This window comes from Penaeus chinensis, chromosome 35 (genome assembly GCF_019202785.1).
Source record: "Penaeus chinensis breed Huanghai No. 1 chromosome 35, ASM1920278v2, whole genome shotgun sequence".
Classification (NCBI taxonomy): Eukaryota; Metazoa; Arthropoda; class Malacostraca; order Decapoda; family Penaeidae; genus Penaeus; species Penaeus chinensis.
Window position 1 is genome coordinate 19263872 of NC_061853.1, and position 18704 is coordinate 19282575.

At 33.9% G+C, this 18704-nt stretch overlaps 1 protein-coding gene across 1 annotated transcript; it reads left to right on the top strand.

Annotated features, from left to right (window-relative positions):
- The first annotated feature begins 3893 nt into the window (after positions 1 to 3893).
- On the top strand, positions 3894 to 8542 carry LOC125044297. Its single transcript, XM_047640895.1, has 6 exons — positions 3894 to 4053; positions 4285 to 4368; positions 4587 to 4677; positions 7565 to 7650; positions 7861 to 8040; positions 8159 to 8542. Exons 2-6 carry the CDS (start codon positions 4285 to 4287, stop codon positions 8234 to 8236), a joined length of 519 nt encoding a protein of 172 aa, XP_047496851.1. The 5' UTR covers positions 3894 to 4053; the 3' UTR covers positions 8237 to 8542.
- Positions 8543 to 18704: the final 10162 nt, after the last annotated feature.

Sequence of the window (18704 nt, forward strand, 5' to 3'; positions counted from 1 at the left end):
CAAATGTAACACCACTATGTAATGTTATGACCATGCCTGTGCAGTTAGCCAGGGTGGTAAATAAAAGACTAAACTGTAAGAATAAACCTGTATTTTTATATCCTTTGACGTAACACTACTTGTACACTATTTACCTTATGCTACATGCTTACCTTGTCTTATTATTGCCTTTTTGCCTTCGACTAATTCACCCTAGCTCTGTTTCTCTCTTCGTGTATTCCCGTTTTCCCTCATGGATCCCTTCTTTCACGTTTCCATACTTTCCTGTCATTTATTTATTTTGTATACTGTTATTATTCTTTTTATTTTATGTATTTTAAAGCTTATTTTCACCTCGCCATACATTATTTAATAAATTCAACTAAATACATTATGTGTAGAACCTCACCAAGCGTGGTATAAAAGGTCAAGCCAGGCCAGTCAGAGGAAGAGGCTTTTATCTTGTGTGGTGACAGACCGTTGGATTTTTACCTGGCTGGCTGGTGCTTCTCGGGGTGTGGCGGGTTGCCTCTGTTTATCAAGTAAGTGTATGGTGTGTTGTCGTGTATATTGGTTATGTTCAGAAAGATTTGTGCGAAATAGATGTATAATATGGATGCTCTTTTTATGTTGCCTTTTTAGTCAGCCAGTGATGTTATTTTTTTATTCTTTTATTGTGACTACGGGATCACTTTCAAATCACCCGAGAGTCATCACCAAAATACGCCAAACCTTTTGGAGATTACCTGTAGTTGGGTGACACGCTACCAAACTAACATCTCAAACTCTACGGAGATTGATTATCCACTACAGTCATCATCATCATCATTATCACTATTATTATTATCATTATTATTATCATTGTTATCATTACCATTATTATTATCATTACTATTACTATTATGATCCTTAATGTTATTATTATTATTACTATTATGATTATCATCATCATCACTATCATATTATTAATATTATCATTATCATTATCACTAACATTGTTATCATCATTATTACAGTATTTTTTCTTCTGATCGTTATTGTTTTATTTGTTTATAATTATTATTACCTGTATTGTTTTATTATTATCATTATTGTCATAATTATTATCATCATCATCATCATCATTATTAACATTATTGTTACTATAATTCTTTATTATTATTATCATTATTATCGTTATCATCATCATTATTATTGTCATAATTATTAATATTATTACTATTATTATTGTTTTTGTTGTTGTCATTATTGTCATTATTATTATTATTATCATTATTATTATTATTATTATTACTTGTATTATTATTATTATTATTATTATTATTATTATTATCATTATTATTATTACTATCATTATTATTAGTATCCTTATTATCATTATAATTATCATTATCATTATCATCATTACTGCTATTATCATTATCATTACCATAATTATTATTATCACTATCGTTATTAATACTATTATCATCATCATCGCCATCTTCATCATCATAATTATTATTCTTGTTATCATCATTATCATTACTATTATCATCATTAATATTATCATCATTTTCATAATTGACGAGACAGAACATATGATGACAAAATTCTATTAAAAAGGGGAGTATGTTCTTCTTTCAAAATTCATTACATTTTGACCCAAAGTTCGAAACAGCTGTAACCTAATCTCAGTCGATTTCTGAACTACATCAGCTGGCACTGCTACTAAACATTCACTCCCATGGTACGAGAGCCACGCTACTGTTAGTGTCTTTTTTAACCCAGCCTCACATCTCTTCGCTTGACCTATGACGTGACCTCATTCCCCTCCCCACGAGATGTTGCACGACCCAAGTTCCCCCTCAAGTAATATGAAAAAGCAACGGCACGGTTCCTCCTCGGAGCCAAACCCCAGCAGACATTCAGGGTGGATGGAAGTCGCCTCTTTTCCCCAAGAGGTCAGCGGAGAACAGTCCTGGCCACATGCCCTTTGCATATGATATCAAAAAACAGAAACGTCCTTATCAGCCAGGTGCTGGTGTTCCCTGGCACCCCCTGGAGATCGTAGCTTCCCTTTATATTCCTGACGTCCAATAATGATCTACAAGAATTGTAGTATCTAATGCAACTATCTTGTAATGGCGAAACTTAACTCCATATCTCCATTTCTTCAACTTTCAATACTGCAAACTATGGGGTATTTTTCATCAGAAACTACTTATCTCTATGAAACTGAAAATGATTTGTGAGGTGCAACTCGAGTTGATTCACAACAGTAACCTAAAACTGGAGGAAAGGATTTCTGGTGGAATGGAGGATTGATCTCTGGGTTAGCTCCTACGTCGAGGCTACGTTCATCAACATCCGGTCTTAAGTCAGTCCTCCATGATACCGTCTCATCGGCCTTATCGCATTTGTTAGCTTATCTTATCTTACCTTCCTCTGCAGCCTTGTCCCGTTGCTCTGCTTCCTAGATAAGCACCTTGGTCTTCCTTTGGTAGGTCAGTACTTGGGGATGTAGGAGCCCATTGTTAGCTAGGATGTATGTACTCTTTGCAATGAAACCTCCCCAATGAGATCAACATTTAGTCTAGCATCCATATTAATGGACATTTTCATTTATTTATTTGTCAACAACAACAACAAAAAAATGGTCCACTTTATATACAGCCGCAACAATTCTAGAGAAAAATTAAAAAAATGGCGAATGTTATGACTTTAAAAGCATGTGTTAGTATTATGCCCTGCTTGCAAAATCACAGGAGAAAAATTATCTATCTTGAAGAAAAACAGGCAGAATTGTATGTTACGCAAATAGAGAAAAAAAAATAAATCAGGAGAGAATTGTCAGTCATACAAAAAAGAGGAACGAAAACGTGAGGGGAATGGTCTGCCATGAAAAACAAAATGCTGGGAGGACACTGTCTGCCATGCAAAATTTCGTGATATCGGAATTACATACCATGCAAAAATATCACAGAACTGGCTACCATGCAAAAATCGCAGAAGAATTCTCTGCCTTGCAAATGGTTGCAAAAAAATTCGCAAGATGGGAATTGTTTGCCATGTAAAATGACCTTAGGGAGGATAGTGAGAAGGGAATCCCCTGCTCTACAAAAATGTCTTGCCACTGAAAAAAACTGCGGGAGGGGCGTTGTATAGTATGTCATAAAGAAAACAAAACATTACGGGATGTGAATTTACTGCCATGCAAGAAATCACAGAAGAGGAATTTCCTGCCATGCAAAACAAAAATTTAATAAATAAAAATCGCAAAATTGGAATATGCTGCCATGCAAGAAATCACAGAAGACGAATTTCCTGCCATGCAAGAAAAATAAATAAAGTCTGCCATGCAAAAAGCTGTGAGGGAAATATCCCTGTTATGCAATGAATAGCAGGAAAGAAAACTCGGCCACGAAATAAACAAAATGCGACAGAGGAATTTCCTGATATGCAACAGTAGCCGTAGAAGAGGGACTGTTCGCTAAACAAAACAAAACAAAAAAAAAAAAAAAAAAAAAATGGAATTGTCAGTGTGCAAACAATGGCATGGAGGAGATTGGAGATTGTGTGTCGGGTGAGGGGGGGGGGGGGGGGGGGGGCTGCTTCCAAGAAACCGTGGGCGGGAGAGCTCAGTCTCCTACGTTTCCCAATCTTTAGTTGCCTCTCGGAAATATTCAGACTTGGACAAAAAAGTTGTATGACTAACTGTAGAAATTGTCCACTTTATCTACTGGCAATATAACGTTAATCATTGTTCTGTCTTTAAAACAAAAGCTAAAGTAACTGAATTGTGCTTGAGTGGAGGGGGAAAGGAGCAAGTATAGTCATGATCGTGCTTTCCCCCGTTGACTGATTACGGGAAATTACGTCAATGTCGTCGGGGAATACCCCACGGTGCACGTTTATCGCTTACTTACGGCTTAAATATTTATTCTTTGTAAGCTTCACACATCCGAGGAGCCGCAGCGCTGCACACACCGCCTATGCAAGCTGTGAGAGGCAGCCGTGTATCAGTATTTCAAGTGCTTTCCAGGTGTTTCCCTTATCAAAAAAGCTGCCAGTTCTTTGTGATAATAATTGAAAGTAGGTATAAATGAGAATACATACATCACAGTGAAAAGATAATATATATATATATATATATATATATGTGTGTGCATAACTAAATTGAATCATAAAAATGTACTTGCTGAAACGTCAACTACACTTTTTGCATTATCAAATCATTCCATATCAGTTTCGGCAGTCTTCGAGTGGTTAAAATGTGCTTACACCGGTAACAGCAAACACGGGTTCTTTACATTCTTTATTCAGATGTGTGTTATGATCTTCTTTCGACCAAGCTGCGTGGCCTGTACAACAAGGAGTTTGTCCTTTGGCATCGGCCTGATCGGCTCGGTAAGTACGAGGTTGACAGCTGACACTATAATAATTGAAAGCCATGCATAAGCGCAAGAGTGTGAAATACGAAAGTTCAACAACCTCCAACATTAACTTACTGGCTTTATGCTGCCATTTACATTATAAAATTTCCCATACAGTGAGAGCAATATTCATCGAGAATAACGTCACAGATGACCTGCGAAACGACGATAATGCATTTCTCTTTTCAACAGATAATCTCCGTGATATTTATCATTCTGACATCCTTCATGTTGCACACAAGTATCAGCGAGAACTACGAACAGAATTTCCTGCCCTTAAAAGGTAAATAATTCAGCAATTTGTGTCCGCGCAAGAACTGACAACACGAAACCAGGGAAAATCATTAGAAGATAAACTTTGAGAACATTATTTGAAGGCACTTATCGTGTAGATTTAGCAAACGTTTTTGCGGGAGAGAGTAAGAGAGACAAGGAAAAAGGGAGTGTGTGATCCTTGAATGAACCGAGATTAACCCGGAGGCACGGTTGGTCTGCTGCCAAAAATATGTGCACTGAGAGGCAATAACTGTAATAGCTTTTTGTTTAATTACAGAATTGTCAGTGTGCAGTCATAAAGTTAGTCAGTTATCCCAGTACCTCAACCCTTCACCCTTCCTCTCCACTGTTTCGTCCCCTTCCCCATACATATATATACAAACACACACACACACCATATATATATATATATATATATATATATATATATATATATATATACATATATATATATGTCTTCTCGTAGTGTATGGCACTCATCGACTACGAAAAGGCATTTGACCCTGTACAAATACCATCATATATATATATATATATATATATATATATATATATATATATATATATATATATATATGGGACAACAACCATCAAGCTCCACACGGAAACTGATGTTATATATATATATATATATATATATATATATATATATATATATAAATGTATACATATATATACACACATATATACATATATATATATACACACACACACACACAACCATCACACACACACACACACACACACACACACACACATATATATATATATATATATATATATATATATATATATATATATATATATATGACTGTGTATGTATATACTATCCAAATATCTGTCTATATATGTGTGAGTGTTTATGCATATATATATATACACACACACACACACACACACACACACACACACACATATATATCTGTGTGTATGTGTGTGTCCGAGCGTGCGTGTGTGCTCGTGTGCGTGCGTGCATGCGCGTGTGTGTGCGTGTGTGTGTGTGTGTGTGTGTGTGTGTGTGTGTGTGTGTGTGTGTGTGTGTGTGTGTGTGTGTGCATGTGTACATGTGCATGTGTGTGTGTGTGTGTGTGGATTGCGGGACATTCATAATCCTATAGTGATTTCTGTGCAGAGTGGGCAGGTGGGTGGGTTTGAGCTTAGAGCAGGTAATCGGCATGCATTTGTGAATAAGCGACCGATTAAAGAAATACAAGTAAACATAGGTGTTGTGAAAGACAGAAGGATATACACACGTTTCAAAGAGGAAGTAGTAACGAAGTACTTACTAATAGGGTGTATGCAGGTGAAAACAGTTTTTTTACAACGAATATCGTAACAGTAAATATGAATAACATAATGGGGAAACCCGAACATATTAATAATGGATAACTTGAACGGAATTATTTGTTCTCTGAGAAAATAATATATACTAAACTGTGCATTGTGATGAAACTAATGGCAGCAAACAGTGAAAATACTAATACGGAGAGCAGGGGAATGAGGTGTGAGGTGAGGATGTGTGTCACTTCCGTCTGCTGATCTCTGTGTGACTTCATTTGTTAGTTATGTTGTGACCAATGATAGATAGCGAGGAGTTTTGTAACGTAGAATTAGTTGTGTGTTTGTTGAGTGGCGTATACTTTGAATTTGCAAGAGGGCAACTCGTATGTAAGGTGTACATATGCATATGCATATGCATATATTTATATATATATATATATATATATATATATATGTATATATGTATATATATTTACATATACATACATACTGTGTGTGTGTATATATATACATATACATATATATACATATATATGTATACATATATATATATATATATATTCATTTATATTCGTGCCATCACCTATGCGATGTTTGACGAACTACTTGGCGCCATGTTGACATCATGTAGTTGACTAGGTCTTTATACTGGGGTGACTGACCCATGATCCTTACCCAGGCGAGTAGTTGTTTAGGTAATCATTGTTGGTGGTTCCCAACCCACCTTCTTTCTATGATAGACTCACACACTACCGTAGCTAGGTTTAACTTGTGTGTGTGTGTGTGTGTGTGTGTGTGTGTGTGTGTGTGTGTGTGTGTGTGTGTGCATGAATGCACACACACATCGCGCGGATTTGTATATATTGGGTAAATCAAACCAAGATGCGGTAGTGGGTGAAAAGAGAGAGATAAATATATATATATATATATATATATATTTATATATATATAGAGAGAGAGAGGGGGGGAGAGAGAGATGGACGGAGAGGGAAAGAGAAAGGTAGAAAAAGAGAGAGAGCGAAGATAGGAAAGTGAAGATAAAACATTATTAGTCTCTTCCGGCGACCCAGATTAATGCATCGGTTACATTACAATAATGTATTCCAATGTCGAATGTATCTAGGCTTCAAACTGTAATCAGCAGCATGGAGCATGGCAGCTTTTAAAATTCACGTATGTCCTTGCTCTTTTTGGTCAGCAAACATGAAAACACGAAAAGACTAGTATGGACAATATTTCACAATATTTCACCCACGCGTTGCTCTTATCCTCAATTTCGAAAGAGCGGGCATTTACGTTTTTAAGAAATAAAATCAAGTTGTGATAATTCATGCCATAACAGCATAATGATACGTAATTTTTGAGAAAGCACACATCCTAGATTTTCACTAAATAAAGGAACAAGAGCCAGTTCTGACTCTCTTAGTTTACACTTAAGACACCTAGGTTTGGTCATACGAGTGATAATCCCTTGACTTGGCTCTGGTTCCATAGTTAGTTAAGGCTAGTGATCTCATGGCTTAGTGCACAGTATAGGAGCTAGGAAGCCAGTGTTAGATCATTCCGTGTCCTGATAACGCGCAATTATGTTTTTTTTTTTTTTTTTCCTGCAGGTACGATAGGGGTCGTCATTGCTGCGTTAACTCTTAGTCTGCTTGCGATGCCATGTAGCATCATCCTTATCATAGGAGTCTTTAAGGTAGGAAATGGTTGGACACTTATTTTTCTTATCGTCATTAGTTCATCTACTTCATCATACAGAGAAATGGAAGCCTGCAATGTTTTCTAGACCTTGTTCATAATCTTTTCACGGATATCAGTCTGGGATAAGAATCTCTTTGTGGCGTACGAATACCTTTCCCTTGTTTTCCCTTTCTTTTCTTATTATTACTTTCTACATTTCTTTTAGGAACGCCGTGCTTTGGTTCTCTTGTGGATGTTCTTACTGGGTATCCCGATAGCTCGCGATATAACGACCATCTTCTTCGCATTAGAGTCCACTGGGAGTGGCATTTTCATCAGCCTCTTCCTCTTCGAAATCTGGTTCTACGTCCTTGGATTCATCGTCGTTCGCTCATACGGCTCGTCGGTAAGCCTCGTGGATTCCACTCATTCTGGATTTTTTTTCCCCGACTATTTACTTTATTATTCTAAGTTTCCTTCTTTCCTTTCCTTTTTTTTTTTTTTTTTTTTTTTTGTACTTTCAGATATCCTATTACTCCAGCAGTCGGAAACAGACAAGTTTGGAAAACCCAAACCCCGGAGTGGACGGATCCCGGGTATAAGGCGGGAGCTTTTATCGCGAGAAACGTACAGCCAGCGACGGGGAAAGGAAAAAGAAGACTTCAAAGTGTACGATTTCGTGCGTTCTGTATATACGACTGATGACATTATGTTCATAGGCTCTGTGTGTATCCGCATGTGTGTTGTGTATGTATGAATATTGACGTATTGTACATGGGTAGGTACCAACTTAGATATATATATATATATACATATATATATACATATTAATATATATATGAATATATATATACATATATATATATAAATATACATATATACAAAGATAGACACACACACATAAACACACACACACACACACACACACACACACACACACACACAAACACACGCACACACACACACACACATATACAAACATTTGTATGTATGTATATGTATACATACATATACATACATACATATATATAAATGCATAAATATACATGTATATATAGAAAGACACACACATAAACACACACACACACATACACACAAACACACACACACATACACACACACTATATATATATATATATATATGTATGTATGTATGTATGTATGTATATGTATACATACACATATGTATATATATACATATATATATACATATGAATATATATATGAATATATATATACATATATATACATAAATATACATATATACAAAGATATACACACACATAAACACACACACACACACACACACACACACACACACACACACACACACACACACACACACACACACACACACACATATACAAATATTTGTATGTATGTATATGTATACATACATATACATACATACATATATATATATAAATGCATAAATATACATGTATATATAGAAAGACACACACAACACACACACACATACACACAAACACACACACACATACACACACACTATATATATATATATATATATATATATATATTTATATATATATATGTATGTATGTATGTATGTATGTATGTATATGTATACATACATATATGTATATATGTATATACATAATCGTGTGTATATGTGTGTGTGTGTGTGTGCGTGTGTGTGCGTGCATGCGTGCGTGCGTGTGTGTGTGTCGCTCTCTATGTATATACATATATATGTATGCATATGCTAATTTATATATAATCATTTATACATATGTATACATATATATGTGTGTGTGTGTGTGTATATATATACATATATACATACCAGTGTATCTATTCATCTATAGACATATATATGTATGTGAGTGTGAATATTTTTATTTTTTCATGTATGCTTTTATGGATGGATGTGAGTTTATTTGTATGTGTACATAAATCGGATACCTGCTGTGCATGTGCATTTTTCTCTATTTGTTTATTTACGGTAACTGATGAGTTCAAATAAGAAGAGTCTAGCATGCTATTAGATACCAAGATTTCCTTCTATCTCAACATAAACTGTCAGAGCAGGGTAGTCCATATTGGATGGCATTGTATCTTATTTCATACATGTCAGCATTTTACTGTACTTGTACTGCATAAACGCAATGAGCATAGTAAAAGATGAATTTTTCAAGTCTAACTTCGGAGAATTCGTCGAGGAAAGTTTTATTAAAACAATACAACAACTGGAAAGCCATGTACACGAACAATATACCATATAGAAATAGTTCTTTTCTATCCACCAGGACATGTATAGAAAATCTACCCTTTTCACGCTCTGAGCTTTCAGAAGACTGTTAGCATCTTGCAACAGGCTCGAATTGTTAGTCTTGTGTATTTACATGGAATCAAACTAGAGATAAACAAGAATACAATCACTCATATTTTAACGCATTGCCGACGGGGAAAGTGAATAAAAAATGCGGAAAATACTGTGCTCATTTTTTTCGTTACCTGTTGGAAACTGTTTTTATTTATTTGTTTATTTATTTCGCTTTATCCAGTATATTCTGTTTTTGATAATTTAAAATAAAGATATTCACCCAACCTTGTTTATTTTTTTTCTGCATAAATAGTGCAATGAATGTATATGTATATATGTATATATATATATATATATATATATATATGTGTGTGTGTGTGTGTGTGTGTGTGTGTGTGTGTGTGTGTGTATGTGCGTGTGTGTGTGTGTGTGTGTGTGTGTGTGTGTGTGTGTGTGTGCGTGTGTGTGTGTGTGTGTGTGTATGTGTGTGTGTGTGTGTGTGTGTGTGTGTGTGTGTGTGTGTGTGTGTGTGTGTGTGTGTGTGTGTGTGTGGCTGTGGCTGGAGGCAGTAATTGAAATTGAAAGTTACTGGCTTCCATATTAGCTAGCATTACGTCCAGTAACGAGCTTTGATTGTTTTCTTTTTATTTGAATTCACGTAATGTTGAAACCACTGACATAAGTAGTCTGAGTGGCTAAGTAGAATATATTTAATTTCCTTTATTTTGTGAAGGATGTTACAATATTCACCCATGATCACATACGTCAAATTTAATTTCCTCGGGCAAGTCCACGTGAGTGTATCTGGCTCTGTTGCAGCCACAACTTGCGCAAGTGAAGATCGCGTCAGAGGCGATTCCTGCAACCCAGTAGTATGTTCTTGTTTCCCCGCCTGATACCATCGTCACCTGCGGTCGCTATCAGGGCGCCAGGCGTGCCCGCGCATCAGAGGCCTGGTCCAGGGTTACCAATATTTCCGCAGAAGATACGAATGCGATGCTAGAGCCATGGTTGGAGTTAGTCATCCATGATCAACTGTGCATCAGGGTGTAAGAAATTAAATAAAATTGTGATACAAGTAATAGATTTGTAAAATTGAGCTGAAGTGCCGATGTCGTTATGGTTAATCTTATTCTAAGGTGTGGGCAGTTGCATGAAAAACGGTAATGGTGGTAACTATGATTTTGATTTGCATGTGTTGCAAGCTTTTTCACATATTGTCATGAAATTGGTTGGAATGTTGTGGCAATATAGGTTTTATACCGAGAGGATACATTTGCCATGGGCTCAAACATGTCGGTAATTGCATTTAATACCGAGTTTAGAAAATGTCAAACAAAAACGATTTACGTTAGAGGAAGTTCGTTACGCAAACTGTACTGACTCGTATGCTATCAAATGATTAGATAAACACAAGATAGGTCATTATTTTTGCCCTCAATTGTACAAGTGTACGTATATGTACACAAACACACACACACACACACGCACACGCACACGCACACGCACACGCACACGCACACGCACACGCACACGCACACGCACACGCACACACACACACACACACACACACACACACACACACACACACACACACGCACGCACACACTCACACACACCCCATCCGGCATAGCATATAATGCTTTCTCCCACGTGAGTAAGCTTGTAATTAGGTAGGTGTTTTTATATTGTATGTTTATATCACACACACACACACACACACACGATAGAGAGAGAGGGAGGGAGAAAGAGAGGAAGATACATAGAGAGGAGGGGAGGGAGGTTGAGATAAAGAGATGACCTTTACTGAAATAGTTATTTAAAGAAAAATAATGTAATCAGCTGTTGTATCACCGTGATTAGGTCTGATGTGGCAATCCTTGTTTTCACATTGGTTGTTACTTAGAGTGAATAATTATGGCAATTTTCTAAGTACAAATAATGCACGGTTTAAGTTTTGTATAATGTGGATCTGATCACATCATACCCACAGGTCGTGGAGGCTTCGCGAATGTCGAAAGGGAAGACCCCAACCAGGCAAGTCTTGGTGACCCTGAAAAGAGCGCCACTACCCTTGATCTGAGTAACTGGGGCTTCTTTAACTTAAGAACCTATGTGCCTGAGCCACTTTGGTACTTCAAGTGCCAAAAAATATGGTCACCACCAGCCTAGCTGCACAGGCAAGACAAAATGTGGTGTCTCTAGCAAGGCACAAGGCATACAAGGCATACAAGGAAGAACAACAGGACACAACTGCCAAATGTCCCAACTCTGCCAAGAGGGATCATGCCTCGCTCTGTTAGGAAAGAGGCAGCCCTCAGGCAACAAGGGGTTACTAAAAGGCGACCAGAATTTGTTCATGCTCCCCCAGGCACCTATATCTGGGGACAGAATAAAAGACAAAAGGCTTCCCGGCCTCCTAGGAGGAAGGAAGCTCTTCCCCAGCCGACACTGGATATCACCTATAAAAAGGTGCAGAAAAAAGAACCAGAGGAATAAAGGTTTAAAGAGCACTGCAAAAGCCTCTTCAAGAGACGATAATCACCTCTTTGATGAGGAAGATACGACTCTCCTGTTGATTGCTGTTGTCACTGCATTAGCAACAGCTTTAGGGAGGTCGAGTGAGGAGGTGGAGAAGGCAGTCACGGTCGCCTTGATGGCAATGACCCAGACTGTTGCAGTCCTGAAGGGAAGGAAGCTGGACAGAGCCAAACCAGCCCCATCCTCATCCAAGGACAAGAATCCCAGCAAAGAAAAGAGACACATACAAAGCCTGAAATGAGAAAAGCCAAACTAACAAAAGTTGGAGCTACCAAAGGTTCTCCACCCCCAGTGGACCCAGGCATAGCAAAACAAACAGCCCCAAAACAGATGCAGATCCCTCAATCAGCAAGGACTTCACAATGGAGTTGTCAGATTCTGACATATCTCAATCCGAATATGATGTCTCAGATGTAATTAACACAAGTAACATCATGACACACCATCTAAGCATACTACAGTGGAAAATCAATGGCTTCTATACAAGGAATGCCATCACGCAATAGTGCGGTCAAGGAACATTGGCATAGTCGTGTTCCAGGAGACATTAAGAGAGGAGACTGTTCACTTCTCAGGATATCATGTCTTTATACTGCCACGCACAGCTGGCAAAAGAGGCTTGATCACCCTGGTCAGAGCAACAATCCCCACACTGTGGAGACGATGTTGAATCTCTTGCTGTTGAGATTCAAACTGAGGACTTTTCTCCTCTTTACCTGGTTTGGGAGCTCGGGAACCATTACGATTCCAATTCTTGCCCTTTGGAAGCTAGTAAGGTTCCAGAGTGACAACATGTGAAGTTCCAGAGGGATTGGCCAGGGGATTGCGTAGGTCATCAGGGAGAGAGCTTGTTCCTCGTAAATTTGCTAAAACTTACAAATTAGAATTCTTTATTTCCTCATCCCCCACCCACCATGGAGTCCAACAAAGGAGAGCTATAATTGGGACTTAAAATCTCCCAACAGCCACAGGGGTAGTGAGGAAATAGACGCAGTCACTATTACAGTGTTGATAGAAGTCATTGGACCTATGCTCTACCGACTGGACAGTGCCAGCTTGGCCCTAGCCATAATTGACCAGGCGATTAACTTGACCGGGCTTTGATCAACCCACCATCTAACCAGAATAGAGGACTAAAGAGGTGTGTTGCTAGCTGCAGGGTGCAGCTCAACCTCCAGGACTCCTGTCTCCTGGTAATATGGGACACCACACATGACAAACACACGTGGGAGAGTTCTCCCTGGTCCAAGATGGAAAAAAGCAAGGGTGGGATGCACCATCCCCTCTCATAGGCCTTTGTGCACCAGGAAGCCATTTAGTCACATCCCTCACTGGTGACCCCTTCAGTATGGGTAGCCCTCTGGTCCGGCTCACCAGATCATTGGGACCTCAAGCCCCCTCACCGCGGCAAGGCGGCTCCTGTTAGGGGGTGCAGCTTCATGAGTATGCCATGCTTCCAAGTAGTATTTTAAGCCGTTTTGAGGTCAAAGAAGACTGTTAACATGTGACATTGCTGTGCAGAGGAATTATGTATATCACTGTTCAGAAAGACTGCATCTACTCTCGAGAACAAGGATTGCAAGGCCCTTCCTAGGGGGTTACACAAAATGTCTCCCCATAGGTGATGCCGCCCATTGAAATCTCCCAAGAGTAGATCATCTTCCAAATAATCTATGTTGAGATTATGTGGAGGAAGGTGGATGGATGCAACAGGGTAAGGTTGTGTCTACTACACGAGAAACATACTACCATAGGACCAAGGAGCAAAGTGAAGATCAATCAACTTTCCTTACATAGCCTGGGCCTCCTTCCATAACTGTAAATAACCTATAGTTTTTGAGGAACTGGCTAAGGATATGTAAAAATGAATAAAAATAAAATAAAATAAAAAACTAACCACAGAGACTAAAGTATATTCACAGAAAGGCGAAACTCAACTAGAATTTAATTTACAAGCAACTTCGCTTATGGAAGAAAGAGACCCACAACCAGTGAGGTTTAAGTTCAGAATAAATCAATTTTGTCACTCTTACTTTTGAGTTCCTCAATAGACACACTGATACTGATCCTGCCGTATTTTCTACTTTTTTTCTAACTCAGAGGCATCACTGGTAGTGTCCTCTGGTACTTGCTGTCAATTCACTGATCAGCTTTCTGGAACGGGAGTTCCGTAAAACTCATTAGGCAAAAGACATTTATGATCACACTGAATTGGATGTGGTGAGGTGTGCGATGGGATCAGTTCTAATGAGCAACGTGACACTTAGGATGAAACCAGAGTTTGCCCTTCAGCCAGAACGAGGGCGATTTCTCGGTGCAACACTGGCACGTGAAGCCATAGGCTGATCAGTCAATAATGTTAAGTATGGATAGTATCTTAACGCGCCGCAGTCCGGGATCGATCCTGAAATCAATCCGAACAAGACTTGACCAATACGCGCTAAGGTGCATTTCAAGTTTTTTTTTTTTTTTTTTTTTTTGCCGGTCAGATATCGTGGTCTGGTTTTGTATCCAAACCAAGCATTTTCATACCGCCTCCAGAGGAAGCTTGCTAGAGTTTCACAATGTTGCGTTAGTAAACAAACTGCCAACATGACCGACAAATTCTATTGATAATTTATTTAGTTTGTCACCAGTAGATAATATAAAATATCTAGTTGTAACTAGGAGTATATTATTAAGTTTATTTTTCTCTAGAAGATAAGTACTATCTTATAACTGTATTATGGCCATCCCTGGGATCCCTGGGATGTCCGAAGTGCGTTTTTATATATCTCTGTTATTTCCATTCCAAACTCGCTCTCTGAATGGGTGAAAGATTTATACTTACTATGAATAGTAGATATTATTCTATTAAACTATTGTTCTTTAAAAAATGAAATTTAGTTCTTTAATAGTGGCACAGGCAGAACATACGCAATCAACAGTCTTTTAGAGACAAAGGAAAGCCCCTCCTTATTAATGTAATCAAATACAAAATGGATAGGATGCTCTTAGTGCGGAGTTTATTCCATCGGTCAGGGCAGCGGCCACAAATATTTCAAAGGCAAACACCGGCTGGGTTTCAGGGGGTCCGTGTAGATTAGATAAGATATAAACATATATATATACATATATATATATACATATATATATATATATATATATATATATATATATATATATATATATATATATATATATATATATATATATATATATATATATATATATATATATATATATATATATATATATATATATATATATATATATATATATATATATATATATATATATATATATATATATATATATATATATATATATATATATATATATATATATATATATATATATATATATATATATATATATATATATATATATATATATATATATATATATATATATATATATATATATATATATATATATATATATATATATATATATATATATATATATATATATATATATATATATATATATATATATATATATATATATATATATATATATATATATATATATATATATATATATATATATATATATATATATATATATATATATATATATATATATATATATATATATATATATATATATATATATATATATATATATATATATATATATATATATATATATATATATATATATATATATATATATATATATATATATATATATATATATATATATATATATATATATATATATATATATATATATATATATATATATATATATATATATATATATATATATATATATATATATATATATATATATATATATATATATATATATATATATATATATATATATATATATATATATATATATATATATATATATATATATATATATATATATATATATATATATATATATATATATATATATATATATATATATATATATATATATATATATATATATATATATATATATATATATATATATATATATATATATATATATATATATATATATATATATATATATATATATATATATATATATATATATATATATATATATATATATATATATATATATATATATATATATATATATATATATATATATATATATATATATATATATATATATATATATATATATATATATATATATATATATATATATATATATATATATATATATATATATATATATATATATATATATATATATATATATATATATATATATATATATATATATATATATATATATATATATATATATATATATATATATATATATATATATATATATATATATATATATATATATATATATATATATATATATATATATATATATATATATATATATATATATATATATATATATATATATATATATATATATATATATATATATATATATATATATATATATATATATATATATATATATATATATATATATATATATATATATATATATATATATATATATATATATATATATATATATATATATATATATATATATATATATATATATATATATATATATATATATATATATATATATATATATATATATATATATATATATATATATATATATATATATATATATATATATATATATATATATATATATATATATATATATATATATATATATATATATATATATATATATATATATATATATATATATATATATATATATATATATATATATATATATATATATATATATATATATATATATATATATATATATATATATATATATATATATATATATATATATATATATATATATATATATATATATATATATATATATATATATATATATATATATATATATATATATATATATATATATATATATATATATATATATATATATATATATATATATATATATATATATATATATATATATATATATATATATATATATATATATATATATATATATATATATATATATATATATATATATATATATATATATATATATATATATATATATATATATATATATATATATATATATATATATATATATATATATATATATATATATATATATATATATATATATATATATATATATATATATATATATATATATATATATATATATATATATATATATATATATATATATATATATATATATATATATATATATATATATATATATATATATATATATATATATATATATATATATATATATATATATATATATATATATATATATATATATATATATCCTGCCGCGATAGTCTAGAGGGATATTTGTAGTTATCATGTTTTTAGTTTGTTTTTTTTTTTTCACTAACTGCAGTGAGCCTATAGAGTCAGTAAAGACAGTTAAGTGCAACTACTCTTCACTACCTATTTCAATGGCTACTGACTCGGCAGCTGATATTCACAAACTTTCATCAGGATCAGTGTCAGGAGTTAGTACACCAATCCCTGCTGCTCCATGAGGATCAGTGGAGGAACCACTGGAGGTATACCATGAGGGAGTGGAGAATTTCTTCTATACAGCTTCTAGTTCTGTTACTGAGGCCATGGATAAATGTGTCAATATGAAGTGCAGTGCAGAACGCTTAATTTCTGAGATATTAATAGCATGAATGTTCAACACGTCGATGCTAAAGGTAGTTTGGGTAGTTTTGGCTTTCCATTCCAAGTTGGATTAGAGTGCCGAGGCCGGGCATGCCTACCTCTTATAATTATCCTCGTTTGACAAAACAAAGAAAATTTTGTGGTCTGGGCAGATGCTGCAGACGTCTAATGCTGTGTATTTTTGTTAACTTGGTTAACACGACTGTGACTTGAGGGGATAATAACTTTTTCAGTTATAGGGCATCCAAGTATAACTTTTATAGTCTTGCTCTGTAAAATTTCAAGAAGTCTGAAAGCAGCATATTAAAAACCTGGCTCCCACAGACGATCATATACCTAACAAGGGAAATGCACTTCATAACTATGGCTCTACACATCTGTTACTTATATGTGTGTGTGTGTGTGTGTGTGTGTGTGTGTGTGTGTGTGTGTGTGTGTGTGTGTGTGTGTGTGTGTGTGTGTGTGTGTGTTGTGTGTGTGTAATTGTTTTTCACCGCAATAAGTGTTGTTTATAATGGAATCCGCGAACAAAAATTGATCCCTAAAGCACTTGTGCCGCAGCCAGCCGTGGAGGGATTTGGATGCTTGATTGTCGATCGGAAGTCCGGTTTCTCTTTGTGAGTTGCGATACAAAGGTCCCGCTTC